At 40.1% G+C, this 27,280-nt stretch overlaps 1 protein-coding gene and 1 non-coding gene across 2 annotated transcripts; both read right to left on the bottom strand.

The window, feature by feature from the left end:
* Positions 1-13,915: 13,915 nt before the first annotated feature.
* LOC145782529 (thioredoxin domain-containing protein 12-like) lies at positions 13,916-26,959 on the bottom strand. Its single transcript, XM_082594331.1, has 5 exons — positions 26,813-26,959; positions 22,068-22,209; positions 20,838-20,953; positions 20,275-20,358; positions 13,916-14,123 (listed from the first exon to the last, which is right to left on the bottom strand). The coding sequence occupies exons 1-5, from the start codon at positions 26,916-26,918 to the stop codon at positions 14,053-14,055; spliced, it is 519 nt and encodes a 172-aa protein (XP_082450457.1). The 5' UTR covers positions 26,919-26,959; the 3' UTR covers positions 13,916-14,052.
* Trnac-gca (transfer RNA cysteine (anticodon GCA)) lies at positions 14,176-14,247 on the bottom strand. Its single transcript has one exon. It is a non-coding gene; the product is annotated as a tRNA-Cys (tRNA).
* Positions 26,960-27,280: the final 321 nt, after the last annotated feature.

The raw sequence follows: 27,280 nt of genomic DNA, 5'->3' as shown, positions 1-27,280 counted from the left end.
GATTCGCACAATGCAATAATTGGTGAACAGTATTGATCCATGAAGTACAATCTTGCTCAAGAGTGCAAGAAAATCGAATTGTCCCCATTGTGCAAACTGTACTTCGTCGTATGGCGGATGGTTTTTTAAAGCAGAGAGGAAACGTTTTTGGCTTTGGAAACTTCAATGCAGAAAGTTCATTCTATCTTCAATCTGGAGATTCAAATTTGGATTCAGCACCAATTAACAATATGGACAGTGAAAAAGACGTTAGCTCTGTCAATTATGAACTCAAAACTCGCGATGCGAAACAGCTAGCAAGCAGTAGCAAGTCTCATGTAAAGGCAAAATTGGTGGACCTCATTGAGCTCAAAGATGCTGGAGAATTTAAAAAACATTACAAGAATTCACAAAGGGTTTCAATAATGATGTAAGTTTGGGACTTGGCACAACAAAATCTTGTGAAACAAGATGCTTATCTTCTAAAGAAGCCCAGCTTTTGCTCAACAAAAAGCAAAAAATGGATGACTTGGAGTTTTTGAGAAAGTTTGGTGGTCCTTTTGCCAAGGAAGAAGATGTAGGCCTAGATAGTTTTCTCACAAATAATATTCAGTAACCGTTCGGGTCTACTGAATATTACGTCATGGAAATTCCTAAAACATGAGCCAAAATTGCACCATCGTCCGTAAGACCTGGGTCAAACCTGTTGAAACCGGTTTAAACATTGTGCCTTTGAGTTATCACAAATTTTTCTGATTCATTCTCGAAGTTGTTTGTTGGAAGTCGGTCGCACATTTAACTGGTTTATTTGGTGCTTGCTAACTGGACAAATTCTCCGTCTTTTATCCAAGTAATCTGTATCGTAGTGACAGTTTTGAGGTGTAAGTCGTTGCACCAGTCATTTCGATAGCCGCGGGCTAATTTTACAGGAATACACTTTTTGAAAAGAAGTTCAAGTGTGTGTTTCTTCGGTCATTATATACAGACGAACGGATTCGGGAACTTTATGTTAAAATTTTCCCACGAAGAGATTATGGTTTACCGCTGTGACCATAAAAAATAAAAGACGATTTTTGTCAGTTGGTAGGTCAAGAAGAAATTAAAGCAAAAAATAAAAGACGAGTTCTTGTCAGTTGGTAGGTCAAGAAGAAATTAAAGCAAGAAAAATAAACGACGAATTTGTTAGCTGGTAGGCCAAGAAGCACTTGAAGGCATAAAATTAAACGACGTGTTTGTTGTCAGCTAGTGCAGAAGAACTAATTAGAAGTACAAGAAATAATAAAAGAAGATTTGTTGGTTGGTAGTCTACACTCTTACAGAAGCAAAGAAAAGTAAAGACATTTCTTCTCAGTTTGGTACAGAAGAAAAATAACTTTGACAATCATTGGCAAGAAAGAAGATTAAAAGACAATCCATCTGTGCTTGTAGATTCAAGTGGAAGAATCCAAGCAAGTTTGTGGACTTTAGGACTTCATATTCGTACAGCTACGGTATCGTGCATTTAAATTCTTTTTTGTATTTTTACGGTCTTTGCAGTTAAGTTTTTTATAACTACTGTAGCCTAATAATTTTGTGTGTTTGTGTAACTTAATTTTTTTAATTGTTAAATTTAGCCCCAACATTTAATATGTCTACACTCGGTGGCGACAAGGACTCGACCGCCGTAGACTCGACTGAATTTAAGCCTGATGATGTTCTTTGCGGTCGGGCAGGCCATTCTGGGGAGGGACCCATTAACGATGAGGCTAAGTCAGTTCGAGAGGCCCGGCATCTTAGACGGGATATTTTGACTGAAATTGGGGAACTTTCTGTAGCCCTAGGTTCTTTGAGTGATAAGCAGGAACTGTTAATTTTTAGATCTAAGTTATCTACTTTAGAAGAGGAATTACGGCATTTCCATGCTCTTTTGACTAAAATCTTTAACTCTGCAATCTTGGCAGAACTTCGTGATAGGGTAGATCCCGAATTTAACTCGTTAAAAAATAACTTTGAACAAAAAGAAAGTGAGTTCTCAGATATGTTGGATGCTGACATACATCCTGAGGATAGCGCCTCAAATGTAAGCACTAGGATGTCTAGGACTTCGTCTCGGATAGTGGCACAAATTAACCTGCAGCTAAGACGAGAGGAGCTCCAGATACAAGCTGAGGCCGAAGCGAGAGCTGCTGAGGCTGCCGCGAGAGCTGAGGCCATTCGAGCTGAGGCTGCCGCGAGAGCTGAGGCCGAAGCGAGAGCTGCTGAGGCTGCCGCGAGAGCTGAGGCCATACGAACTGAGGCTGCCGCGAGAGCTGAGGCCGAAGCGAGAGCAGCTGAGGCCGCCGCGAGAGCTGCTGAGTTCGCACTCAAAGACGCTCAGTTGAGGGCTGAACAACGTAAAGAGGTAGTTTTAGCTGAATATCGATCAGAGGTGGGCTCTCGGCGTAGCTCTAAGAAGGGCTCTTCTAGGCATTCCAGAAATGAACATCAATCGCAGTTTAATTTACATAACCTTTTCCAAACGCCCGTTCAACCTGTGAGTGGACCAGGGCAATCCACACGTTTTCCAGCTGTTTCAGGAGGTCTCGGGGCCGCGGCTAAGGGTCTTCCGAATGCTGTAGAGCCAAGGTCTGCGAATTACAACCGAACTTCTCCCCCAGAGCGTACAGGTCACGGGGCCGCCATTAGTAGTAATGCTTTGCCCCCTTCACAGTTTTCTGCGCCGCTAGGTTTTGATCGCCCAGCTACACGTAATTTGGGTGGTTGTGAGAGGCGTATTGCGTCTCCTGATTTTAACGTGTGTGAGGATCGTGGTCGGGCTGTGCATGTGACTGAGCCCACTCAGCCCCTTAAGGGATATAGCTTGTCTTCTCCCGCTAAATCGAGTTCTCAACAGCAGGATTGCTTTTTTGAATACCAAAATAGTAGGACGTTTTTCGATAAGGCGGCCTTGATTGGTTACGATGGTAATAATATGCCATTTATCTTCTTTAAAAATCGTGTTACGGCCTTAATGGCAGCTTCGCCCTTTAAGGGGACTTGTTTGACTTTGTTACAAGCAGCTTGTGTTAGAACAGCTGCGCAAACGATTGCTAATTTGGTTTTTGACACCCCTGGCTTGTCAGAGGAAGACAGGATAGAAATGTCGTTAGCTCGCTTGTCCCAGCGTTTTGGGGTTCGTGGAGGTCTTTTTGCAGAACCGGAAATTAGAAAGTATCGCTATGGTAGCAAATTGACTTCGACCTCTTCCAGTGATCTGAAAGAGTTTAAAGATGAATTATCGCAGTGTTTGCTTTACGCGCAAGCTTATGGTCAGCGTGACAAATTGGAAGGACGTTTTGTTTTGGATTTGGCTAAGCGACTCCCGTTTGACGCTAAGCAGCGTTATCTTGACTTTTTAGGTGATCAGTATGGTGGCACTAATGAGCCTACTTTTCAGAGTTTGTTCGATTTTGTTGTACGAGAGGAAACGCGTAAGTCGACTGATTTTAGCATTATGCTAATGGGCGATTCTGGTGAGTCGCAGCATTTTAAAAAGTTTGGCAAAGGAAAATTGCCTTCATGTCCGGTTAGGCAGACGTCGGTAAAACCCCACGATGATGTGATGTCAGGGAGTTCGCAGTACTCGACTGTTGTTGGCGCACCGCGCGGTGGTGAAGCCAGACGTAAAAACCTACCGGCATGCATTTGTTGTTCGTCACGTGGTCAAGTTGAATATCATTTTTTGTCTAATTGTAAAGAATTTTTGCGCTTGACACCTAAAGATCGGAGAGATGTCATTGTGAAAGCTGGCAAATGCTTGAATTGTTTGCGCCAGCATATGGTTAGGGATTGCGTTCATGCAAATAACTGTCGTAAGTGTGGGCCTAACAACGATAGGAAACACTATTTTCTTCTGCATGATTTTTATGTGACGTCACGTGATTCTCTGGATTCGGTTGGGAAAGATGATGCTCGTGCCAGAGTTCCTGTGCGTAATGTTAAGATTGGAAATGTTAAAGCAGCCTTTAACCGCGTTACTGCTGCTCGTGTTTTGAATCCAATGACTGGCAAATCGAAGTTGGTGTATTGTCAGCATGATCCTGGTTCGCAGTTGACGTTTGTTTCGAGTGATTTGGTGTGTGAACTTGATCTTAAACCGTACGATAAAGCGTCGTTTAAAATGGATACCCTGGCTGGTCAGAAAGCTACTTATGCTGACCTTGTCAAACTCAACATCCAGTCGTTAGAGACAGATGAACTGTTTTGTGATATAACTTCGGTGGTTAACCCAGCTTGGGCTGATGATGTTAAAACTTTACCGCATAAACAAGATTTAAATGGTTTCCGTCATTTTCATGACGTGAATATGTTTCATTTGAATGATTGTAGTACTGTAGATGTACTGATTGGCAACGACAACGCTTATTTGATGTGGGCAAAAGAAGAACGTGTTGGTGAAAATCGTAGTGAACCGCATGCTTTACTCACTCCTCTCGGTTGGTTGGCTTGTGGTGGTAAGTCACCCTTAGAGGAAAGCGTTGCTAAAGTGTGCAGAGTGCAGACGTCTTCAGAGTCGGATGTCATCTCTGGCTTTCAGCGTAAAATTGAGTCTCGTGATATGGAAATAGCAGACCTGAATAAAGTCATTCAGGATTTGACGTTGCAAAATGAAACCTGTGAATTGTCTCGCAATGATAAGTTGGCTAGAGAACTTGTTGAACCGAATATTGAGTTGAAAGATGGTCGATTTGAGATACCTGTTCCGTTGAAGGAAGATATTGATCTACCTAACAATTTTGTGTTGGCGTCAGATAGAGTTGCTGCTTTAAGGAAGAAAGCTTTAAAACAACCTGAACTTTGTGATTTCCTTACTGACACCATGAAAGATCTTAAATCAAATGGCTATATTGAGCGTACTGGTGAAGCAGGAAATGTCAAGGGATTTGAATGGTATTTACCGTACTTTGTTACGTCACAATTAAAAAAGCGCATTGTTTACGATGGCAAGTCTGAATTCCGAGGAACTTGTGTTAATGATGTAATGTTTTCGGGTCCTGACTTGTTAAACCCTCTGGTAGATGTCTTGGCTAGATTTCGGCTTGGTAGATTTGGTCTCATGGCTGATGTGACTAAATGCTTCTTTCAAATAAAGTTACCTGAGTCGCAAAGGGATTTGTTTCGTATATTGTGGTTTGAAGATGATGACCTTGAAAATGGTAGGATGGTACCATTTCGTTTTTGTGTACACCCTTGGGGAATAAAGAGTAGCCCGTATATCGCTTGCTTGGCTATAAAGAAAATGATCGAGCAGAATCCCAGCAGTGCTGGTGAATTGACTCTCTGCAATATTGCAAATAATATGTACATGGATGATTTTATATTTTCGGCTGATAGCTTAGAGGAAGCTCAGCAAATCACTCATGAATCAATTGCTTTTTTTGATAGCCGTGGGTTTAAACTTGGTAAGTGGAGTGCTAACAAGGAAGCTATGATTGTCTTGTCAAATTTGGATAATGAGATGCTTTCACCTTTGATTCGTGACATTGACTTTCAGACTGAAAATATGACTTTGCCATCAGCGAAGACATTGGGTTGTGTGTGGCAAACCGAGTCTGACGAGATGCGTATCGCATGTTCCTTAAAGCCCTTAGCTAAACACACGCGCCGAAGTATGCTCAGTCAGCTTGGACAAAATTTTGATCCGCTAGGCTTTGGAGCGCCATTTTTTCTAAAAGCACGCCTTATACTTCAGCAATTGGCGATAGACAAGTTTGATTGGGACACCGAGGTCCCTGATAGCTTTGTTAAAGAGTGGGAGTCGTGGCTTCGCTCTTTGGACCTGCTTAAGGATTTTTCGTTACCGAGATGGTATTTTGCAAACTCTGGTGTGTGCAGTCCGGATGATATTGTTTCATATCAATTGCATGGGTTTAGTGATGCTTCGAATCAAGCTTTCTTTTCTGTTGTTTACTTACGTAGACTGGTTAACGGAGTTCCGAGTGTGTCTTTCGTTCTGGGTAAATCTACCATTGTTGTAAAAAATCAGTTTTCTTGGCCGATAGCTAGGAAAGAGCTTGTTGCCGCTTTGAATACAGCCAGACTCGTGAAGCAGGCCTACGAGGCATTGAAGATGCCCGACTGCCTTAAGTATTTTTGGTGTGATTCTCGTACTGTGTTGCAGTGGGTTAAAAACCCTGATTTACGTTTGAATAAGTTTATTACGCGTCGAGTTGAGCATATTTTATTGTTGTCTGGAGCCCAGGATTGGCGTTTTTGCCCTACCGATATGAACCCAGCTGATGTTGGCACAAGGCCAAATCTTATTACAAAGAAAGAATTTCGAGAGTTGTGGTTAAATGGTTCTAGTCTTCTCTACCAGTGTGAGGAAATTCCATCTGTAGAAAATGCCACTCCAGTACCTGTCCATAGCCTATATCTTCGTGACGAAGAGGAGTCGCTTGACGTTGGACAGGGTGGTCTTCACAGATTGATCGAGGCCGCACCTTCTTTGTATGTTATGAAAAAGAGAATCGCTTATTTGGTTGCTTTTGTTGAATTTTTGTGCTGTAAAACGAGAAAGCGTAGCTTTGTGAAGCCAAAATTGGATGCATCTTATCTTAACAGTGCTTCAGAGTTGGCTGTGAAGTTTGTTCAGAAGAGCGTGTATGGCGATGTGGTACATTTAATGACCAAACGATCGCCGGATGCCCTTGAGGAAGTGATAAAGCGAGGTAGTGTTGGCGCTTCGCAACGTGAGAAGGAACGGTTGAAAGAATTACGTTCACTTAAAAAGTACAGACCTTGTGTAGATGACGCTGGTGTAATCCGCATTGAAGGGCGCTTAAGTAATTCTCCCGAGATCTCTCTTGAAGCAAAGCATCCGATTGTTTTGCCTTCGAAGCACCCCTTCACTAGGCTTGTTGTACTGTCGCATCATAATGGAAATGCGCACTGTGGAGTACAGCACACTTTGTTGTCTACGCGACAGAAGTTTTGGATCGCTAATGGTAATGCCTCCGTGAAGAGGTATCTTAATGACTGTGGTGTATGCGCGATTGAGAAAGCTCGACCTATAAGGCAGCTCATGTCTGATTTACCTTTGTCTCGCACAACTGCGCATAGGAAACCCTTTTTTGATTGCGGCTTAGACTATCTTGGACCTTTAACTTTCGTTGAAGGTAGAAGTCACAAAAAAGCTTGGGGACTCTTGTTCACATGTATGGCATCTCGCGCTATTCATGTTGAGCTGGTTACGTTATTGTCGCTGAGTGATTTTTTACATGCCTTTACAAGGTTTACAGATTTACGTGGGCAGGTTAATGCTATCTATTCCGACAATGGAAGTACCTTTCAGGCAGCATCTAAGAAGTTACCCGAGTTGATAGAATCAGCTGAATTTCACAACGCCTTGAGACAGAGAGAGATAAACTGGGAATTTATACCTCCGTATGCTCCGGCGCAAGGTGGCGCCTGGGAGGCAATGGTTAAACAATTTAAAATTGCATTTTTTCACATTTTGGACTCTTCAATTCGTAAGCCCAAATTTATTGAACTGCTTACGTACACAGGCAGTGCCGTTCGGATCGTGAACGAACGCCCTTTGGTACCTTTGAGTGACGACCCTAGGGATTTTACTGTCATCACCCCTGCCTCACTTTTGACCCCATACTTAGACCCATACTGTGCTGTTGGGCAACCACATGATCGTGACCAACTAAGAAGGGATTATCGGTTCAATTTGTCACTTTCTCATCAGTTTTGGAGTAAATGGATCGATTTTTACTTGCCAGGTCTTCAGGGCCGGAAAAAATGGCTAAAAATGGCCGAGAATTTGGAGCCTGGTCAACTTGTAGTGGTAGGTTCTCTCCAGGACATTGGTAAACGTGGGAAGTATCAACTTGGGAGGGTGCATGAGGTAGTTCCACAAATTAGGAAAGGGAAGCCTGTGGTTCGTAGAGCTAAAGTTGCCGTCTGCAACTATGATGAGAGTACGGGGAAAGTGAAAGTAGACTATGTGTTGAGGGATATTTCGTGCCTCGCCCCCGTAAAGAACACCTAAGTGTTAGGGTTTGAGCCTGGTTTTGTCTGCGGTGGCCGACACTTGTCTGAGCCCAGAACAGTCGGTTATTATCGCAATCATTGTATATAGCATCATTTTTTGCGTGTACCTACTACCTATGGTACCAATTTCATGTATCGTCGTGTTTATTCTTATTGCTGTTCATTCTTTGCATGCCCTTTGTATTTGCGTATTAACTTAAACGTGAGTGATTCAAACAATTTGTGTATCATGTGTTTTTATTCATTGGCTCACAATTGTCGTCAATTCTTTTTTAGTTATGCCATGTCAGACTGTCATAACTAGGGGTCGCTATGTTCCAGACGGTTGTTCGCCTGGTCAAACGTCATGTAGAAACCGTTCGGGTCTACTGAATATTACGTCATGGAAATTCCTAAAACATGAGCCAAAATTGCACCATCGTCCGTAAGACCTGGGTCAAACCTGTTGAAACCGGTTTAAACATTGTGCCTTTGAGTTATCACAAATTTTTCTGATTCATTCTCGAAGTTGTTTGTTGGAAGTCGGTCGCACATTTAACTGGTTTATTTGGTGCTTGCTAACTGGACAAATTCTCCGTCTTTTATCCAAGTAATCTGTATCGTAGTGACAGTTTTGAGGTGTAAGGCGTTGCACCAGTCATTTCGATAGCCGCGGGCTAATTTTACAGGAATACACTTTTTGAAAAGAAGTTCAAGTGTGTGTTTCTTCGGTCATTATATACAGACGAACGGATTCGGGAACTTTATGTTAAAATTTTCCCACGAAGAGATTATGGTTTACCGCTGTGACCACCGACGTAGCCTACACCTGGCCCACGCTGCAGCCGACGGCAATGTCTGTTTCCGGTTGTCTACTCTACTTATGACTTAAATTTGGTACTACCCATTACTCAAAATCGATCACTGGGTAGAGGCAATTATCGTAAAGTTTCTTGCCCAGAGAAACAAGTTCAGCAAGTGCGGGTGGCTGGAGTCGAACATGCAGGCTCTCGACTGCGAGCCCAACGCGCTAACCACTCGCATTGGCATTGCATTGAAAGCGATTGCCAACAGGGGCCCCTAAACTTAGCTGTGCCTCGGGCCCCCGTGAGCCTTAATCAGGCCCTGATGCTTTGTCACACCGCGCATCCCAGTGGATCATTAGTTTAATTATAGGAAAATTTGATGAACGACAAAATGCGGACGTTATGACGCGCATGATACCCAGGGCCGGATTAGGGGTACTGTAGGCCTAAGGCTGTTTACTGGAGAAGGGCCTAATTTTGCAAACCAAGCTACAAAAAGTAATAAAAATACATACATAAAAAATTGAAATTATTTACTGCAAAATAATATAAACATAAAAGAAAAATGGCTAATGATGGCGCGTAATTGGTTCGGAAAACAAACACAATTTTTAGGGTCAAATTTGAAGCTGATAAAAAAGATTTTGGAAATAAAGAAATGGATAGTAGGTAGGCTACCTATGGTAATAATCTACCTATTGACACTCTAAACCAGGAGCTTTCAACCTTTTTTCCACCGCGACCCCCTCAAAGCAATTAATGTAGTCTTGCCCCCCCCCCCGCCCCCCCCCCCCCCTTAAACATATTTAACAAAAGCATATTTAATGCAAAATTTAACCAAATTTGATTCATGCTGACATCCAGTTATGTTTAGTTTTGCTGTTCCAATGTAAACTTCCAAAACAAAAAACGTTTTTTTGCGATGTTATCACGGCTTTTATTACATTTCGTCCGATTGTTATTATCATTTTCTATCAAGCTTAGCTAGATAATAGGAGGAAAAATAATGAGAATAATCCACATTTTCGCACTTTTACCGGTTGAATTTATTGCAATCTTTTATGGACTTATTTAAATCAATTTCAGTGAGATGGTTGGCATTTTTAATTATAAGGTTTGTCAATGCGTGCAACTGTTGCTGAAAGAACTTTCAAACAAAATAGCCAACACTAATTTTTTTCAATGCCATTGGAAACAATAGTGAGAAATCTGTATTTTGCATAAGATTCTACATAATTTTGCTTTTTTACCATAGCGTTGTTACTGGCTAACTTTAGTCTGCACAAAACAACGTACAAGAACTTGGTGAAAAATATCGAATGCTTTCCTATAGTTGAAGCCTTTGCAACGTCTGAAAGCTTAAACGATATAATAACCTCAAGTAGAGGAATGGTCGATTGCGAAAAAACACAGTTTTTAATCTTTTATGGCAAAAAAGAATTAAAAACAATACACTGGAATTTCGAGCGCCTTGCGGCCTTCCGAAAAACGGCTCGCCACTCCCAGGTTGAAAAGCCCTGCTCTAAACTCAATTTCTATAAAAGTGGCAGACCTATACGTGGTTTCGGAAATGGGTTCTTCATATGTAGCCTATTGACTCAACTCAGTTATTCGTTTTTCAGAAAAAAACTGTAGCCTACTGGATCTGTATCACTATCAGCCTTACAAAAATTTAACCTTAAAAAAATTGAGGGCCGAATTTTTCCAGGGCCTAAGGCTATAGCCTTATTAGCCTAATGGTTAATCCGGCCCTGATGATACCAAAGCAGAACAATCAGTTTAAAATATGGCATGGCAGCAGGAGTCTGAAAAAACGCGAAAGTTAAAGCGTGCTTGAGATGGAAATGATTTACTTCATGCAAGGATTAGGCACGGTCGCAACACCTTGAGAAATGTACAAGCGAATTAAAAACAAACATGTAGTAAAAACGGATGTAGTCTAAACGCAGCTTTAGCCACTAGCCAATTTTTTTATTATCAGTACCGGTATCATTTTATTCATTGGCTTCACATTTTAATATATAGGCTATATTATATACCGTACCGGTGGTACACCCAAGACGAAACAAACATAGGCAATAATTAATGTGAGACAAACCAGGAGACACAGAAAGCGACTTTGAGTCAGCTGGCACCTGCTACATAATTAAGGTGTTTCAGCAATAAGGTACAATACCAGTAACATACAAACACTCTAATTACAAAACGATTAGATGTGTTGTTTTAGAATGGTGCATCAATGATATTGGCTGTTGCCATAAGCTTTGTTGCAGATTCAGACAAGCTAGTCCTAATTTACTGGCACTTGGTGCATAAAAAACATTTATCTTATCTTGTTTTCCTTTTTAAATTTTTTTTTTTCTTTTTAAAATTTTTTAACTTTTGTTACTCGTGCTTATTAGTTAGGTTGTCTACTATCTTGAGAAAATGTAAGAGGTGTCCAACTTATTTCGGTTTTCACCAATTGATGTAAACGCAAAGACATAAATTGAGCTGTAATTTGTACATTCGAAAAATCTATATTTTTGTTGTGATTACGATTGAGGTAGACCGTTTATATTAAAATCCTGCATCACGTTTTTGGTCACTATTATAAAGCCACAATTGAAACTTCTGTTGCAAGTCCCATTTTTGTATGGCAGCGAAAAAACTTTGATGGGGTGACTTTGCACATACCCTGGGGTGAGTTTGAACAGACACCTGGATTAATCCGAAGGCAACTTTAGCGTTTTTATTGCCTTTTATTGATTCAAGAAGCAGAGTTGAGATTGCTGGTCCTAGTCGTGGGGAACCGTCGCCACAAAACAGCGACGACTCTGAAGAGGAGTCTTCATTTACATTGATCACTACACCAACAGTGCCACAGGAAACTCCTAACTTTGCTGGAGTTTTCCCGGTCAGTGAAGACAGCATAAGAGCAGGACATTGGTTATTGGTGAACTTTGCTCCTTGAACATTCAAGATGAAAGCCTATCTAGGACGAGTAGAATCCATCACTACAACGAGCAGCAAAGAATATGAATCCTCCTTTGTGGGAAGCAAGACTCAACGACTATGTGACAAAGACCTCTTTGTGTTTCCGGATGAAAAGGAAATCTGTTCGTCTTCCTACAGCAAAGTGATTGGAAAAGTAGCTCCCGAAATTTTACGAAGAGGAGTTTTGAAGTTTGCTGTCGATTCACATGAATGGTAGACAAACAGTGACCAAAGACGATTGATGAACAAAAACTTTTTGTTGAACAATTTCTTAACAAATATTGTTGAACAATATCTTTACAAATATCGATTACGATAGGTACTGCAAGATGCATCGTCTTCCTATTTTTTTTTTTGTGTGTGGTCCTATTGCTTTCTCAGCATGCACACGACAAGGAATTACATTAAAACGCGTTGACCCTGACGTTGAAATTTTCTTAGCATACCAGTAGGCAGGCGCGGATTTATGGGGGGGGCCCAGGGGGCCCGGGCCCCCCCCGAAATTTTGTGAAAAATTGTAGAAATTGTATGTTTCCGCATCAAATGGTTTGATAAGCTTCTAAACAGTTGATATTAGTCCCTCGGCATCACAATTGATGAAAATAGTTCTTTTAATGTCTATTTTATAGCATATCGTGTATGTCGTAGTATCATTGTTCATATCTGTTTAGCCTTTTCTTTCTTTTTAATTGATTTTCAAATTTTCTGGCCCCCCCCCGAAAAAAACTCTTAGATTCGCGCCTGCCAGTAGGCTATATTTGAAAATTGAGAAAACTTTCTGTTTTGGTGACGTTGATTTAACATTGATATTAGGTTGTTATATTCGCTACGTTCTGTCAACGCTGTACATTGCACAACGGCAGAAGTTAAATATTGAATCAAGGTTGATATTTAGTTGCTCAATGTTTCTACTTTATTTAACTAAATATCAACGTTGTGTGCCTGATAGGTTTGTCCTTCGTTATTTTCGATATACCGTAACCTAATAGTAAAAATAAATAAAATAATTGCATTCAAATAATGTTTTTGAACAGAGCAATTTTTACTGAGGAATAACTTCACTGTATTCAGTACTTTAAAGCCACCCCTTGCCAATTAAACTTTGAAATTCAGTCGTTTTGTAGGTTCGTTCAAAGACTCCCCATTGCCGGGTGACTTTGAACAGGCCATTTAAATGAAAAAAAGGTACTTTTCAATTTGTTTTTTTAAAGTAATCACATTTGTATTGGAAAGACCTATACTTGAGAGGTATTTTTAATGCTAACTTTTATTCTCATCACTTAAGAATTTTTTAAGGTAAACAGAAATGCGCAAAAAGTGTACAAAGTCACCCCATTTTACGGTACATCAAATATTGTTAGGCTACTACTTTCTAAAACCTCTAAGGTCTACAGCCTGTTTCACTCTAAAAGCAGTGCTGTATTCGAGGGTATACGGCGGTATACGCAGCATACTCTCTGCTTTTTTCGAGCAATTATAGTATACCCTCTGGCAGGGCCTGATTAAGGCTCACGGGGGCCCGAGGCACAGCTAAGTTTAGGGGCCCCTATTGGCAATCGTTTTCGATGCAATGCCATGTACTCTCTGCAAATGATGAAATATGGGCTAACAAATAGTTCAAGCAAAACTATACCTTCATAAATATTTACCTATTTTACCTACAACTTTCTAACAGTATGAACACTCTTATACTTGTTACAAAAATTATTGTATGAAAAATCTCTGGTTGGCATATTAAAATTCTAACTTATAGCAAGTAGGCCTATATATATATATATATATATTAATTATGTTTGTCTGGTTTGGCACTAGGCTAAATCACTAAATCAGGCAATTTTTTTTTAGACTGAAAGCATCAATCTCAATATCGTGACGTCACACGCGTGCCAAAAGGGGGGGTTGTAACCCCCAAGCCCTCCCCCCTTGGCTACACCACTGGGTATTGTAATTGTTTCACAAACAATGAAACAAACGTGATGTTGGGCTTAACTTTTCTGTCAGTTTTTTTAAAATTAATTTTAGCTCTGCTGTGATTGCATTGAGCACTTTGGATTGCAACTGCTGCATCCCTTATTTTTATACGTTTTAGGATGTAGGCTAGCTAGGCTAGGCTAAATCTGATTTGAACAGCAACCCATGAGATAGCTTTCACCCGATGTAACGATTTAATTCGGCGATTTTTAACAAAATCGAAACAAACTAATAGTTGTCATAATCAATAGATCGGCCAAACAAGTCAAACTAATAGCCTACACCGTTTCTTCTTTGAAATCGATGTGAGGTGTGGTTGTGTTCAAAGTTCAGTTTCTTCATCATCGATGACGTTGTAGAATGTGTGCACAGCTTTCAACATGGATCGGGCAACTAAGAATTAATAAAAATAAAATCGGTAAAAAATGCCGAATAAAAAAGGTAGAGGGGGCACCCGGATTTGAACCGGGGACCTCTCGATCTGCAGTCGAATGCTCTACCACTGAGCTATACCCCCACTCAACAAAACGTTGCATGATTGTTCGGTTTGTACCGCACTCGATGGCTCTAACAAGTGCAGTCATCTTCTGAAGTGGTAGGCATTAATATAATGATTACATGTAAGTTTACGTTTGTTTTATGTCATGCTGACATTTAGCCAATACGTGAAAGCTGCGTTATACGCAACAACAATGACATAGAAAAACCTTGAACATCACATATCCATCAAAATTTCCCAGACAGCAAAACCCGCCATTTTTACATTGAACCAACGTCTGCACGTTGCTTCGGTTGCTGGGGGTTTTATTAAACATTTTTTTCAGAACCAGCCAAAACTCTATCTTGTGACTTGTCAAAGTCAGAACCGAAAGAAACAATTAGCAGGAAGCCCAACATTCAGTCTAAAACAGCGGAGAAAATCACAGAGTGGTAACCAGGCGCAGATTTATGGGGGGGGCCCAGGGGGCTCGGGCCCCCCCCCGAAATTTTGTGAAAAATTGTATGTTTCCGCATCAAATGATTTGATATGCTTCTAAACAGCTGATATTAGTCCCTCGGCATCACAATTGATGAAAATGGTTGTTTTAATGTCTATTTTCTAGCATATCGTATATGTCGTAGTATCATTGTTCATATCTGTTTAGCTTTTTCTTTATTTTTAATTGATTTTCAAATTTTCTGGCCCCCCCCGAAAAAAACTCTTAGATTCGCGCCTGGTGGTAACTATCAAATGAGCACAGCCAGTGGCGTACGCAGGATTTTCTTAAGGGGGGGGGGGGCATTAACAGAAGCTTAGCCAGAAATTTTGAAAGGGGAGGGTTTTTGACGACCGGCCGGCGAGGCCCGACGGCGTTTTTGCCTAAGACGACACCCAGCGGCGGGGGTCTGGGGGGCCTCCTCCAGAAAATTTTGAAAAATTACTTTGAATTTGGTGCATTCTGAGAGCATTTTGAACAAAATGTAGGCATGAATATTCCTGTAAAATGGTGCTGTCAGGTGGCATAGCAGAAGGATAAGATCATGTTTTCTTCAGCATTTTTCGGAAATAAAGCTAAGTCTATGTTTTCTTGTTGCTAATTCCTGGCTGAGATGTTTGAATGTTTGGTATTGGCAAAACTCGCTCTTTTAATGCAGTTTTGTTTAAAATTAGGCAAGTTTTTTTTAGACTGAAAGCATCATTCCCAAGCATAAAGAGACTGAAAGCATCATTCTCAATATCGTGATGTCACACGCGTGCCAAAGGGGGTTGCAACCCCCAACCCCCCCCCCCCCTGGCTACGCCACTGGCCGTTGATATCCCAGACGTCTTCATGATATCCCAGTATGGTTTTAGTTTAGACTTTATACATTTCTTTCTCACTATAATAGCCTTACAGAACACTGCTACATTGGCACACCTGGGGTGGGGTAGGTGGATTGGGCCATGTATTTCGTATTGGCTTATTCATTCTGAGATGTTTTTACTTTTTACGGTTTCCTAATGACATAAAACTTTTTTGTTGCCTTGGGGAAGCAGTAGCAAATGAGAAAAAGTAAGTTGAAAAACGCAAAATCAGACTGTTATTGAAAATTAACAGTCTGACTAAAATCTTCGAAATCAAATTTTCTTTGTTTTTCAACATGTAAGGATGTTAAAACCTATTGTATCATCTGGGGAAAAGAATAAAGAAAGCGTAAAAATCTAATTTTTAGAAAAATTTATTTAAACGTTTGCCCAAAGTTAGAAAAACCTGGAAATTTCTGCAAAATGTGACAAATCAGGCCGTATCTTTAGGTGGCCATGGCTTATTCTATAAAACAACATTGTGAATTGCTTTGACAGTGCAATCCAAAACATATTAAATGCCTTAGTCTACGTCGTTAACTACTAAAACATTTTTAAGGGGGGGGGGGCATGGCCCAATGCCCCCCCCCCTGCGTACGCTAGTGAGCACAGCTACTTACATAATTTATTGTTCATTAAGCAACTTTTTAGTAGAAAGGCTATAGCTGAGAATATTGTAAGTAGGCCTATGGTAGGCTATTTTGTTGCAACAACAGACTATGGTTGGCTACAATACATTATTTACCAGCATGGTTTTGGTTTGTTTTCAGTTTTGAATCATTATCCTCGGACTGGCAAAACCTTGACAGGTTATTCCTGGTAGTTTCGCATACTTATAGAGGCTTTAGACCAGGGTTAGCCTACTCAACTAATGTTACAAAGGTCCAATTTGACAAGTTGAATATTTTTAGCGGTCCGGTAAATAAGATATTTCCCATGCAACCACGAAAGTTAAACTATCTGTACCAAACCACTTTTTTAGGTAAAATGTAACTCGAATCGGATTTCTGAGAAAGTGTTGGGGAGTCGAAGTCCCCCCAGCAACTAGGATAATCACAGTAAAAATTGCTTCCTCCTATTAGAAATCTGTTTAAAGAAGCCCTAAAACGTGGCAATGAGGTTATTCTTCCACAGGCCCGTAGCCAGCCGGGGGCCAGGGGGGTCTCGCCCCCCCTGAAAAAAATTTTGCCCCCCCTGGCAAAATCCCAACATTCTCGAGCAACAGCTACAATTATAATGAATCAATTTCTCCCCCCCCCTAAAAAAAGTTGGCCCCCTTGCTCTGCGGTCTGGCTACGGCCTTGTTCTTCCAAAAGCTCAAGGTCCACCATCAATACCCAGAAGATCCGGATTCGGAAACGGCCGCCAGTTAAGTAGCCCTGCTTTAAACCTAGGATTGGTTACAGAGATTGACAGAGTGAAGTTTCCGATTGTTGAAGTCTTGTTGCCGGGGAATTATTCCATCCACTAGGTGCCGCTGAATGGAGAGCAGTTCATAGAATGCGTTGCTCAAGCACACACCCCGAGAGTCGAACCAACTCCGCTAGCAGTGCCGGATTAATCATTAGGCAAAGTAGGCACGTGCCTACAGGCCAGTCAAAAATCCAGGCCACTTTAAAATCAATAGAAATTTAGTCATGTTTTCAAAATAATTATTTTCTAAACTAAAAAGTATTTATCTTAATAGCTCTGTTTTTCCAGATGAATTACAGGTTGCAAAAACCGTTAAAAAAATACGAATGGAAACATGTTGTTTCTCGGCAGTCGAGTGTAGCAAGAACTCAGCGATAGACGCGTGTTTCGCTTATGAGGCTGGGCTCATCTGTACCGCACCACTAATTTGCGTTTTCAATCGCAAAAACGCGCAAAGTTGTTATTTAGTTAGGCATATGACCAAGTTTTTGCACGGTACTCTGTGCAGGGAATGGAATGGAAGATGGAAAATGGAAAGGAAGATCTTGATGATGGGATGGAAGACAATCTTCCATCATACGACACTTGTGTTCTATGTTTGGAGATTCTCGTGGGTTTTGTTTCAAGAAGGCAGTTAAACGAAATAGATTTTTGTACGAAAAACTACAATGGCAAAATTGATAGAAAACAGAAGAAAACAAAACTAAAATGTCTCAAAAGTAAACGTTGGAAAGTATTTGCAACCTGAACAAAAGTAATGTTGCTTCTCAAGTATTTTCGTTACTTTTTTATCTTCTCCAACGTAGACTATTACTACAGTTTCTTTAACTTTACTACGTGTTGTTTCTTTCTGTATTTATAGAATCAATCTACACTTCTAGTTCTAACACAAAACGGTACGTAATCCTTAGGAAAATACTGCTGTTAATTTTTAGCTTAAATTTAGCCTATGGTTTTTAGGTTTATTTGTGGCATATTCAACGCGGAGATCACAAAATGTTAAGATGGAAGAGATTTCTGAGATGGAATGGAAGAAAATGTCAGGATGGAAGATGGAAAAAACGTCTTCCATTCCATTCCATCCCATCCCATACCCTGTGTTATAGTTGCAACAACGATCTTTGTGACAATGATTTGGTATCACTGATAATTCTAATTTTTAGTTGGCAACCCTGATTTTCGGGCCACTTATAAAATGTGCCTACAGGCCAGCAGATCCTTAATCCGGCACTGTCCGCTAGGTCTTGAAGCTTCTTCGTTCACAAAGTCAGGCGCTAACCAACTAAGCTATCCAGATTAGTGATGCAAGCCGCGCCGTGCCGCGTACGCGGCCGCTTTTGACTTTTTCGCCGCGTGCCGCGCCGCGTGGAAGGTTGAAATGACAAAGCCGCGCCGCTTGCCGCGTTAACTTTCAAGAAATTAAACTTTCGTAAACGTAAACTTTCAACTTTTCAAGAAAATCAGTTATGAAACTTCAAATTTAAATTGGAAACACGGATTAGTTTTTTTTTCCTTCGGAAACCCTAAGCTGAAAAGCTCTGCAAATGGCTTGCAGTTGACAGGGTTTTGGGACTGGCTTGTCAGGGAAGCTGTACGAATGTTTTTAGTTAATAGCCTAGCTGATAAGCTCAGCTCCCAGGCCATAGGCCTAGCGCAACTACCGCATTAGTTACTATAACAGTTAGCCTAGTGAGTTCAGGCTATAAGTTTTACTCTTGTGTGTGTAGTTCATATAGCCACTGACATTAAAATTGCATTATTGCTTACAAAAAGTGTTCAAAAGTCCTGATACTGGATCCAGGAAAATTCTATTTGTCTTAGTTTGTATTATGTCTTAGAACTTAGATGCATTGCAGATAAGAGAATATCATCTGGTTAACCTAGTCAATTAGTGCACAACTGTACTGGTAGGTTACCAGTTATATGCCATGGGTGCTTTGTGCTACAATTGACTTTCTAAAAAAATTACGCGTTAAAATATTTTTTAAATTTTTGTAATTTGCGGGGGGCGGTGCAGTGTCAAAGTTCCAGATAAATTGCGGTGTGCGGTGCGGTGCGCAGATAGATGAGTCAGTTGCGGTGCGGTGTGCGGATAAAAATTTTAGGTTCGCTGCATCTCTAATCCAGATACCCTAGACCAGGGGTTCCCAACCCTTTTGTTGTCACGGACCCCTTTAGACAAATTATTAATTCTGCGGACCCCTACCTAAATTTTGCCTGAAACTCAATTAACATACTATTGACTATTGTAATAGTTATGCTACTCAACTACTGTACTGTGTCATATTGCATTGCCGCTATGACTCCAGCGGCAAATATCAGGTTAAACACTTAAACAGTTGCTCAAATAAGAAAATGAATGAATTGTTCAAGAAATGTCAGCAGTATTTGAATATTAAGGTGACCCAAAGTGCCATGCCGAAACTTTTTCAACGTAAGCAAATTTAATGAGAGAAATAAAAGTAAAAAGATCGCTTTTCGTTTGTTTTTTTTTCAAATTTTATCAAGGTAATCACAGACCCCCAAATGCTTTCGCACGGACCTCCAAGGGGTCCGCGGACCCCAGGTTGGGAACCACTGTCCTAGACAGTAAGTCAATCGTTTTATTCAACAGACGTTGAATCAGTGTAAAAACGGTTGATTTGTTACAAAAAGTGACGTCACAATGACCATCATTGTGAAACGCGAATGCTTGTTGTGTAATCTTAACCGGCTTACTTGCGTAAATAATTTTTCGCAACTCGATTTACTATCCTGTACGGCGTGTACGCATTTAATTTAGCGACTTCACGCATTTTTCGTCGCATTATTACTTCGTAGAGTAAAGCTATTGGTGAGTAGGCCTATCCTGCCCATAGCATCACAAACTTTTCTTTTAGTGCTCTTTTGTAGTTTTTGCTTTATTTTGTCCTTTTGACTATTCCGCAGAATTAAGTCAATATTGAACTATGATTTTCTGATGTAATAGCATTATTTCTGAGTTGAGAAGCAGTGGATTCAATTGACTGACAAAAGCAGCGGTTGAGAACTATGTGGCATGAATTAGTGTGCGATACTGATGAGCCAAGCTTCATGGGCGAACAGGTGTCTATCGCTGAATTTATACTAAACTCGACAGCCGAGAAACACGCATTATTACTGTCAGACTGCAATTGTCGTAGGATACAATGTTTCTCGGTTTCTTCATAGCGCCGTTTAGACAAAGGGGAATAGCACAAAACGAAATTAAAAGCGCCATAGAAAGCTGCAGTATCAAAACCAACCAAATTAAACACTTTCTTTTTTATACTGGTATAGGTTACAAACCTGAATCTGCTTCGTAATAGTAGAACAAGTATTTATTGATCGACTCTGGATTGAATATTTCAGTGTGAACAACTCCGTCTGGACCTAATAAATTTCAACTTTGACAACCACAAGCTTATGTATCCTAAAGTTGAAATAAAACTACAAATTTCATTCTTGTCAAAATGGCACTCTTCCAACAAAAGTGTAGATTACGTTCACGCTTCAGCAAGTTTATGAAAATACACAAACCTACAAAATCGGTATTCAGTAAAAATCCATACGGAAAAAATCAATACCGTACGGAAAATATCCCGACTGGAAAATATCTATACAAAAAAAATTCCAACTGGAAAATACCATTTGGAAAATATCCTTTCTTTCAAAAAATAAGAAATATTTTCATTCTTTCGGAAAATAAGGATATTTTCCAATCGTTATATTTTTTGTTTTTGTATGAATACTTTCCGTGTGGATTTTTATCTAAATCCTGCCTTGTCAAAATCGTCTTTAGTCAAATACAAACTTTTCTTCAATTTAAGTTAAGCTTGCACGATGGTTAGTTAATTTCCTGGGCAGCTTACTTATGAATAAAATCCTTGGGTAGTAAGTTCCATCAGGACAAAATTTTGGGTCTTCAGGCACTTCCTCATCCATTGCGTTTACCAGCTGAAAGAACGGAGCTAATTTTTCAATAAACCTGTAAAGATCAAATATAGCAATAAACTTATTCTTAAAAGAAGACTTAATGACCGTGCTCTAATCGCCGACAACTAGTTTCTAACGGTACACAAGCGTCTCTAATAAATTTAATGGAATCAGAAAGATAAAACATGCTTAGGCTACATAAAAACTAAGCACCGTTATTCAGAGCCGTTAAGATAATTTGAACCTGGTACCAATAAGATCCTCGGGCCCATATCAAGACACTTCTTTAAAAAAAAACGCACTACTCCAGAGTACAAAAAGATTTCTTTAAGTTTCCGGGTGTCTTAGAGAGGTTACGGTCTCCTAAAATGATGCTGGGCCAGCATACAAAAGTACCTTTGCACCCTCCTGTCAGTAGTACTGCGGGGGAGGGTGACTAGTCCTCACACCCTTACTACCAATATGTATCTTGGCCTACTGTAAATTCCATTAACCAAGCGATAGAATTTTAAGATCGCCATATGTCAGCATAAGTGAGTAAACACATGTCTAATTATTTATATTATTTAGCCCTCATAAACATCGTGTTTAATCTCATTAGGTACCGATGCAAATAAGGTTTTCTCACCTCTGGTCTATGGTAGACTATAGCCTAGCCTACTACATAAAATTCATGAGTGACCTAACTGCGGTTCGTGATAGACAGGAGTGTAGCTAGCTCAACATTTGGGAGGAGGGTAAAAATGGGAATTATACTAGGCCTACTACTGTAGCACCTGTCAGGGTATTCGTCATGCGAAACCCTTCTGCGTGTCGCCGAAGACGATAGCCTGCACCCAGAGGGGGTTGGAGGGCCTCCTCGAGAAAAGGGGGAAAATAGGCTACCTAAAAATTGCGTAGCCTATTATGAGAGTGCTTTCAGCCTGAATCAACAATAATTGTTTCAAACAGACCTAATATAGACTTTAAAATGTAGCCTATTTATTGGTGTAATGTAGCCTAACCTGAATGAAAAGATCCACAAACTATTGTTTCAAAAACTAATGCAAAAAGGTCGGATTTTCGGCTTTGTGGCTCTATGAGTGGATTGCAAAATAAATTTCTGCGTGAAATCATTAGGCTACCTTGCACATTTTAGATAAAACAGGTAGCTTAAGCAGACTTACTCATTTTGTCGGAATTTTGGCATCAGTTCTCTGCAAGCTTTGCACCACTTTTGATGAAGTAGTAGCATGATCGGTTTGCGTGAGATTGCGCTATCTCTGAATGCGCTGTCCAGTGTGGTCCAATTCAAATGATTCCCGAAACCTTAGCCAAAAAATAAGGTAAATTAAATTTGGAGACTGAACCGCAAACAAATTCCAATATTTGGAGACCACTGCTCTAGTCTACACGTATGCAAAATTTCCAGAATTAAATTTCAATAGAAGTTTTTCTCGTCTGAGTTAACAATTCGTACAATCAATGTGAAGTCTAATATTCTAATTTTTCCACTTCAATAGGTGAGCAGAATTTTTTATAGGCTTATGGCTTTAGCCTTTGCAACAGAAAACAATCAGTTTATAGACCTAAACATAGACTAAGCCTACTAGTATGTTGGCCTGTTAAAATAAAAATATTTGGTAATATTTAACTTCAAAAAAATCCTTGCTTTGATTTTATTTCATTTCAATAGTAGGCCTAATGGGTAGGCACTTTAACGTATTTCACTTTCCGAAAGCAGTAACGCAATCATGCGCGACATATGACATCAATGATGTTTGACCATGAAATTCTAAGACGGATAGAAATTGCAAGAACTAGCCTACATGTGGAAAAATGAAAAATATTTTAACCAATCAACGTTTAAATTTATCAATTCGTCTCAGGATCTTAAAATGCTATATCTGGTCAACCCAATTATACAATTTTGAAACTTGCACAATGTCACAACAAATGGAGAAACGGATCGATGCCTTCAAGCTCTGGACATACAGGCAAATGTTCAAAATTTCATGGAAGCAAAAGATCACTAACGATGAAGTACTCTACAAATTCAATTCAAGCAAAATGCTCTTACAAATAGTCAAAAAAAGAAACTTGAAGTATTTCGGACACACAATAAGGCAAAACTCGTTACAAAGATCATTAGATCATTAATAGAAGGGAAGATAAACGGTAGAAGAAATAAAGGCAGACCAAGAATGATTTGGACAACCAACATCACAAAATGGACAAAAATTAACTTATGAAAGTGCAGTAGCCTACGCACACCTCATGGTCGAGAACAATGGCGCATTGTAGGCTATCCAACCCTCCACGCGAGGAAGGAACAAAATGATGATGTTTGAAACCACCTGATTGCAGCCAAAGATTCCTTTTTCACTTTTTGCAAAAGAGAAAGACATGAGGTGGAAATCGAACATCATCACGTGCAGAGTCACATGACTGCAATCAGCTGCTTCGCTTGGAATCGTAGACTATATTACGCATGATTGCGTTATTGTTTTTGGCAAGTGGAATCTATGGTGGAATTGTGCCTACTAGTGATGCAAGCCGCGCCGCGCCGCGTGGAAAGTTGAAATGAAAAGCCGCGCCGCGCCGCTTGCCGCGTAAACTTTCAAGAAACTAAACTTTCAACTTTTCAAGAAAATCAGTTATGAAACTTCAAATTTAAATTGGAAACACGGATCAGTTTTTTTTTCGGAAACCCTAAGCTGGAAAGCTCAAAGCTATGCAAATGGCTTGCAGTTGACAGGGTTTTTGGTGCTGGCTTGTGAGGAAGCTGTACGAGTGTTTTTGGTTAATAGCCTAGCTGATAAGCTCAGTTACCAGGCTATAGGCCTAGCGCAACTACCGCATTAGTTACTGTAACAGTTAGCCTAGTGAGTTCAGGCTATAAGTTTTACTCTTGACATCTTGTCTGTCTGTGTAGTATGTAGGCTAGTTCATACAGCCACTGACATTAAAATTGCATTATTGCTTACAAAAACTGTTCAAAAGTCCTGATACTGGATCCAGAAACATTCTATTTAAAAAAGCATGATGTCTTAGAACTTAGATGCATTGCTGGTAAGAGAATATGATCTGGTTAGCCTAGTCATTATAGTGCACAACTGTACCGGTAGGTTACCTGTACCCAGGCGCGGATTTATGGGGGGGCCCAGGGGGCCCGGGCCCCCCCCGAAATATTGTGAGGAATTATTGTTGAAATTCTATGTATCCGCATCAAATCGTTTGATGTACGTCTAAACAGCTGATATTTGTCCCAAGGCGGACTTAACTTATCTGGGGGGGGGGTAATTTTTTGTTATTATTATGGTTAAAATCATGCATCGATCAGACTCCTTTATTCCGTTATACAACTGTAAATGCATTTTAATAGCAACATTTGTTGGTGCTGACTCAGCTGAAACCAATGCTGAACCAAATGACGTCAGTTGAAACAATCTGAAACCTTGAATGGCTGTTTTATAGTTTTTAGCCTTCATTATAATTTCAATCAATTGCCGTCTATGCTTGCAAACATACAAACATCCAATTGGTCATGGACACTGCATACAGGGTTTTAAACCAGATTTCAAGTTTACTTTGCATGCTTAGCAGTTTTTATTCAAGCAAAATGTATTTTTCAAACATTCACAATTGATGAAATGGCTGTTTCTTTTAATGTCTATTTTATGGCATATCGTATATGTCGTAGTATAGTGGCTTAGCCAAGGGGAGGGGGGGGCTTACAACCCCCCCCCCCCCCTTGGCACGCGTGTGACATCACGATATTGAGAATGAAGCTTTCAGTATCTATGTCTCTTAAACAAAGTTTTCCTAATTTTAAACGAAACTGCATTAAAAGAGCGAGTTTTGCCAATACTAAACATTCAAATATCTCAGCCAGGAATTAGCAACAAGAAAACATAGAGACTTAGGTTTATTACCGAAAAATCCGAAGAAAACATGATCTTATCCTTTTGCTATGCCACCAGACAGCACCATTTTATAAGAATATTTATACCCACATTTTTGTTGAAAATGCTCTCAGAATGCACCAAATTCAAAGTAATTTTTCAAAATTTTCTGGGGGCTGCCCCCCAGACCCCCCACCGGCCGTCAAACCCCCCCCTTTCAAAATTCCTGGCTACGCTACTGTCGTAGTATCATTGTTCATATCTGCTTTATCTTTTTCTTTCTGTTTAATTGCTTTTCAAACTTTCTGGCCCCCCCCCGAAAAAAACTCCTAGATCCGCGCCTGCCTGTACCAGTTATATGCCCTGGATGCTTTTTGCCACAATTGACTTTCTAAAAAATAACGCGTAAAACATTTTTTGAAAATTTTGTAATTTGCGGTGTGCGGTGCAGTGTTAAAGTTCCAGATAAATTGCGGTGTGCGGTGCGGTGTGCGGATAGGTGATTCAGTTGCGGTGCGGTGTGCGGATAAAAATTTTGGGTTCGCTGCATCTCTAGTGCCTACTATAATAATGTAGCTTAATTTAAGGCTTCCTACCACCTTTTGTTAAAAAAATATTCAAAATTGATTTCTTTACTTTGTTACGTTTCGACGCAATATTTGCTATTTTAATTTTGAATAAAGGGTTTGTTTGAAAACGTTTCGACAACAGAAATGTTTGACGCGATGTTTTTAGGTGGAAGCGAATCCTTCTCCTTGAATATAATTCGAAACAAATGGTAAATAATTTTGTGCTGAACACTCGTAATCCTGAATCATTGACAACTGGTTTTGTTTCAAACTCGCAACAAAATAGGCTAAGCTTAGAACAGTTTTCTTTTCAAAATAAAACAAAACGGATTTTGTGTCAAAAAGAAGCAAAACATTACAAAATACAGCAGCTTCGTTTCGAACTGCCATATCAATTAATAGATTTGCTTGTAATGCAGAATAGAGATGCAGCGAACCCAAAATTTTTATCCGCACACCGCACCGCAACTGACTCATCTATCCGCGCACCGCACCGCACACCGCAATTTATCTGGAACTTTGACACTGCACCGCACCGCACCGCACACCGCAAATTACAAAATTAAAAAAAAATATTTTAACGAGTTATTGTTTAGAAAGTCAATTGTAGGAAAAAGCATCCATGGCATATAACTGGTAACCTAGTACCAATACAGTTGTGCACTAATTGGCCAGGCTAACCAGATCATATTCTCTTATCAGCAATGCATCTAAGTTCTAAGGCATAATACAAACTAAGACAAATAGAATGTTCCTGGATCCAGTATCAGGACTTTTGAACACTTTTTGTAAGCAATAATGCAATTATAATGCCAGTGGCTATATGAACTACACACACAAGAGTAAAACTTATAGCCTGAACTCACTGGGCTAACTGATATAGTAAATAATGCGGTAGTTGCGCTAGGCCTATAGCCTGGTAACTGAGCTTATCAGCTAGGCTACTAACCAAAAACATTCGTACAGCTTCCCTGACAAGCAAGCCCTAAAACCCTGTCAACTGCAAGCCATTTGCAATTTGCATTTGCATAGCTTTCCATCTTAGGGTTTCCGAAGGGAAAAATAACTGATCCGTGTTTCCAATTTAAATTTGAAGTTTCATAGCTGATTCTTGAAAAGTTGAAAGTTTACGTTTACGAAAGTTTAATTTCTTGAAAGTTTACGTTTACGAAAAATTAATTTCTTGAAAGTTTACGCGGCAAGCGGCGCGGCGCGGCTTTGTCATTTCAACCTTCCACGCGGCGCGGCGCGGCACGCGGCGAAAAAGTCAAAAGCGGCCGCGTACGCGGCGCGGCGCGGCGCGGCTTGCATCACTAATGCAGAATAGCCACTTGCCTGATATCTTGAAGATGGACCAAAATTCAAGAAAAGGATTAGCCTAATGAAGGAAAAAAAGGTGACACTGAACTGATGATTAGTCTACTCTACTGTATCCTACATTTACTTTAGCCTACCTACCTCGATCCAGTGAGCCTTGCAATGGCATTGGGCTTGTCGAAGATGCTTGGCACATAAACATGATCAGCACCAAAAACAACAATAGTTTTTGAATGACTTTTATCATAATTAACTTATTTATTTTAATGTTCTTCTCTACAAGTTTAAACTAACTGCAGAACTTTTATTATTGCGAGAATACAGATTGTTATTATACTACGGTAGGCTATTACTGGTTTCCAATCTTTTTGCAGTCACTGACCCTTTCAAGAAACTAAGCTAACAAGCGTGTGGTGCGAATTCTGAACTTCCAAAGTGATTCTGAGCAAAACGTTACCAAGTATTTTAAAGTTTAAGTATCTTTTCCTAAACCTAACCCATTCAAGAACCCACCTAAGCCTTCGCATGGACCCCAAAAAGGACCGGGGAGCACATCCTGGCAATCACTATTGTAGGCTATATAACAAATGTAGGCTATCGTCAACAAGA

Source organism: Aplidium turbinatum, chromosome 13, assembly GCF_918807975.1.
Source record: "Aplidium turbinatum chromosome 13, kaAplTurb1.1, whole genome shotgun sequence".
NCBI lineage: Eukaryota > Metazoa > Chordata > Ascidiacea > Aplousobranchia > Polyclinidae > Aplidium > Aplidium turbinatum.
Note: the sequence above shows the minus strand (reverse complement) of the source record. Positions and strands in the feature narration are given on the sequence as shown.

Excerpts from the sequence above, each read along its gene's own strand:
- LOC145782529 (XM_082594331.1), bottom strand. The coding sequence starts at position 26,918 with ATGATAAAAGTCATTCAAAAACTATTGTTGTTTTTGGTGCTGATCATG. Across the intron at positions 22,210-26,812 it reads GCAAGGCTCACTGGATCGAG|GTTTCGGGAATCATTTGAAT; the intron begins GTAGGTAGGCTA and ends TTTTTGGCTAAG. Across the intron at positions 20,954-22,067 it reads CCAAAATTCCGACAAAATGA|GTTTATTGAAAAATTAGCTC; the intron begins GTAAGTCTGCTT and ends TGATCTTTACAG.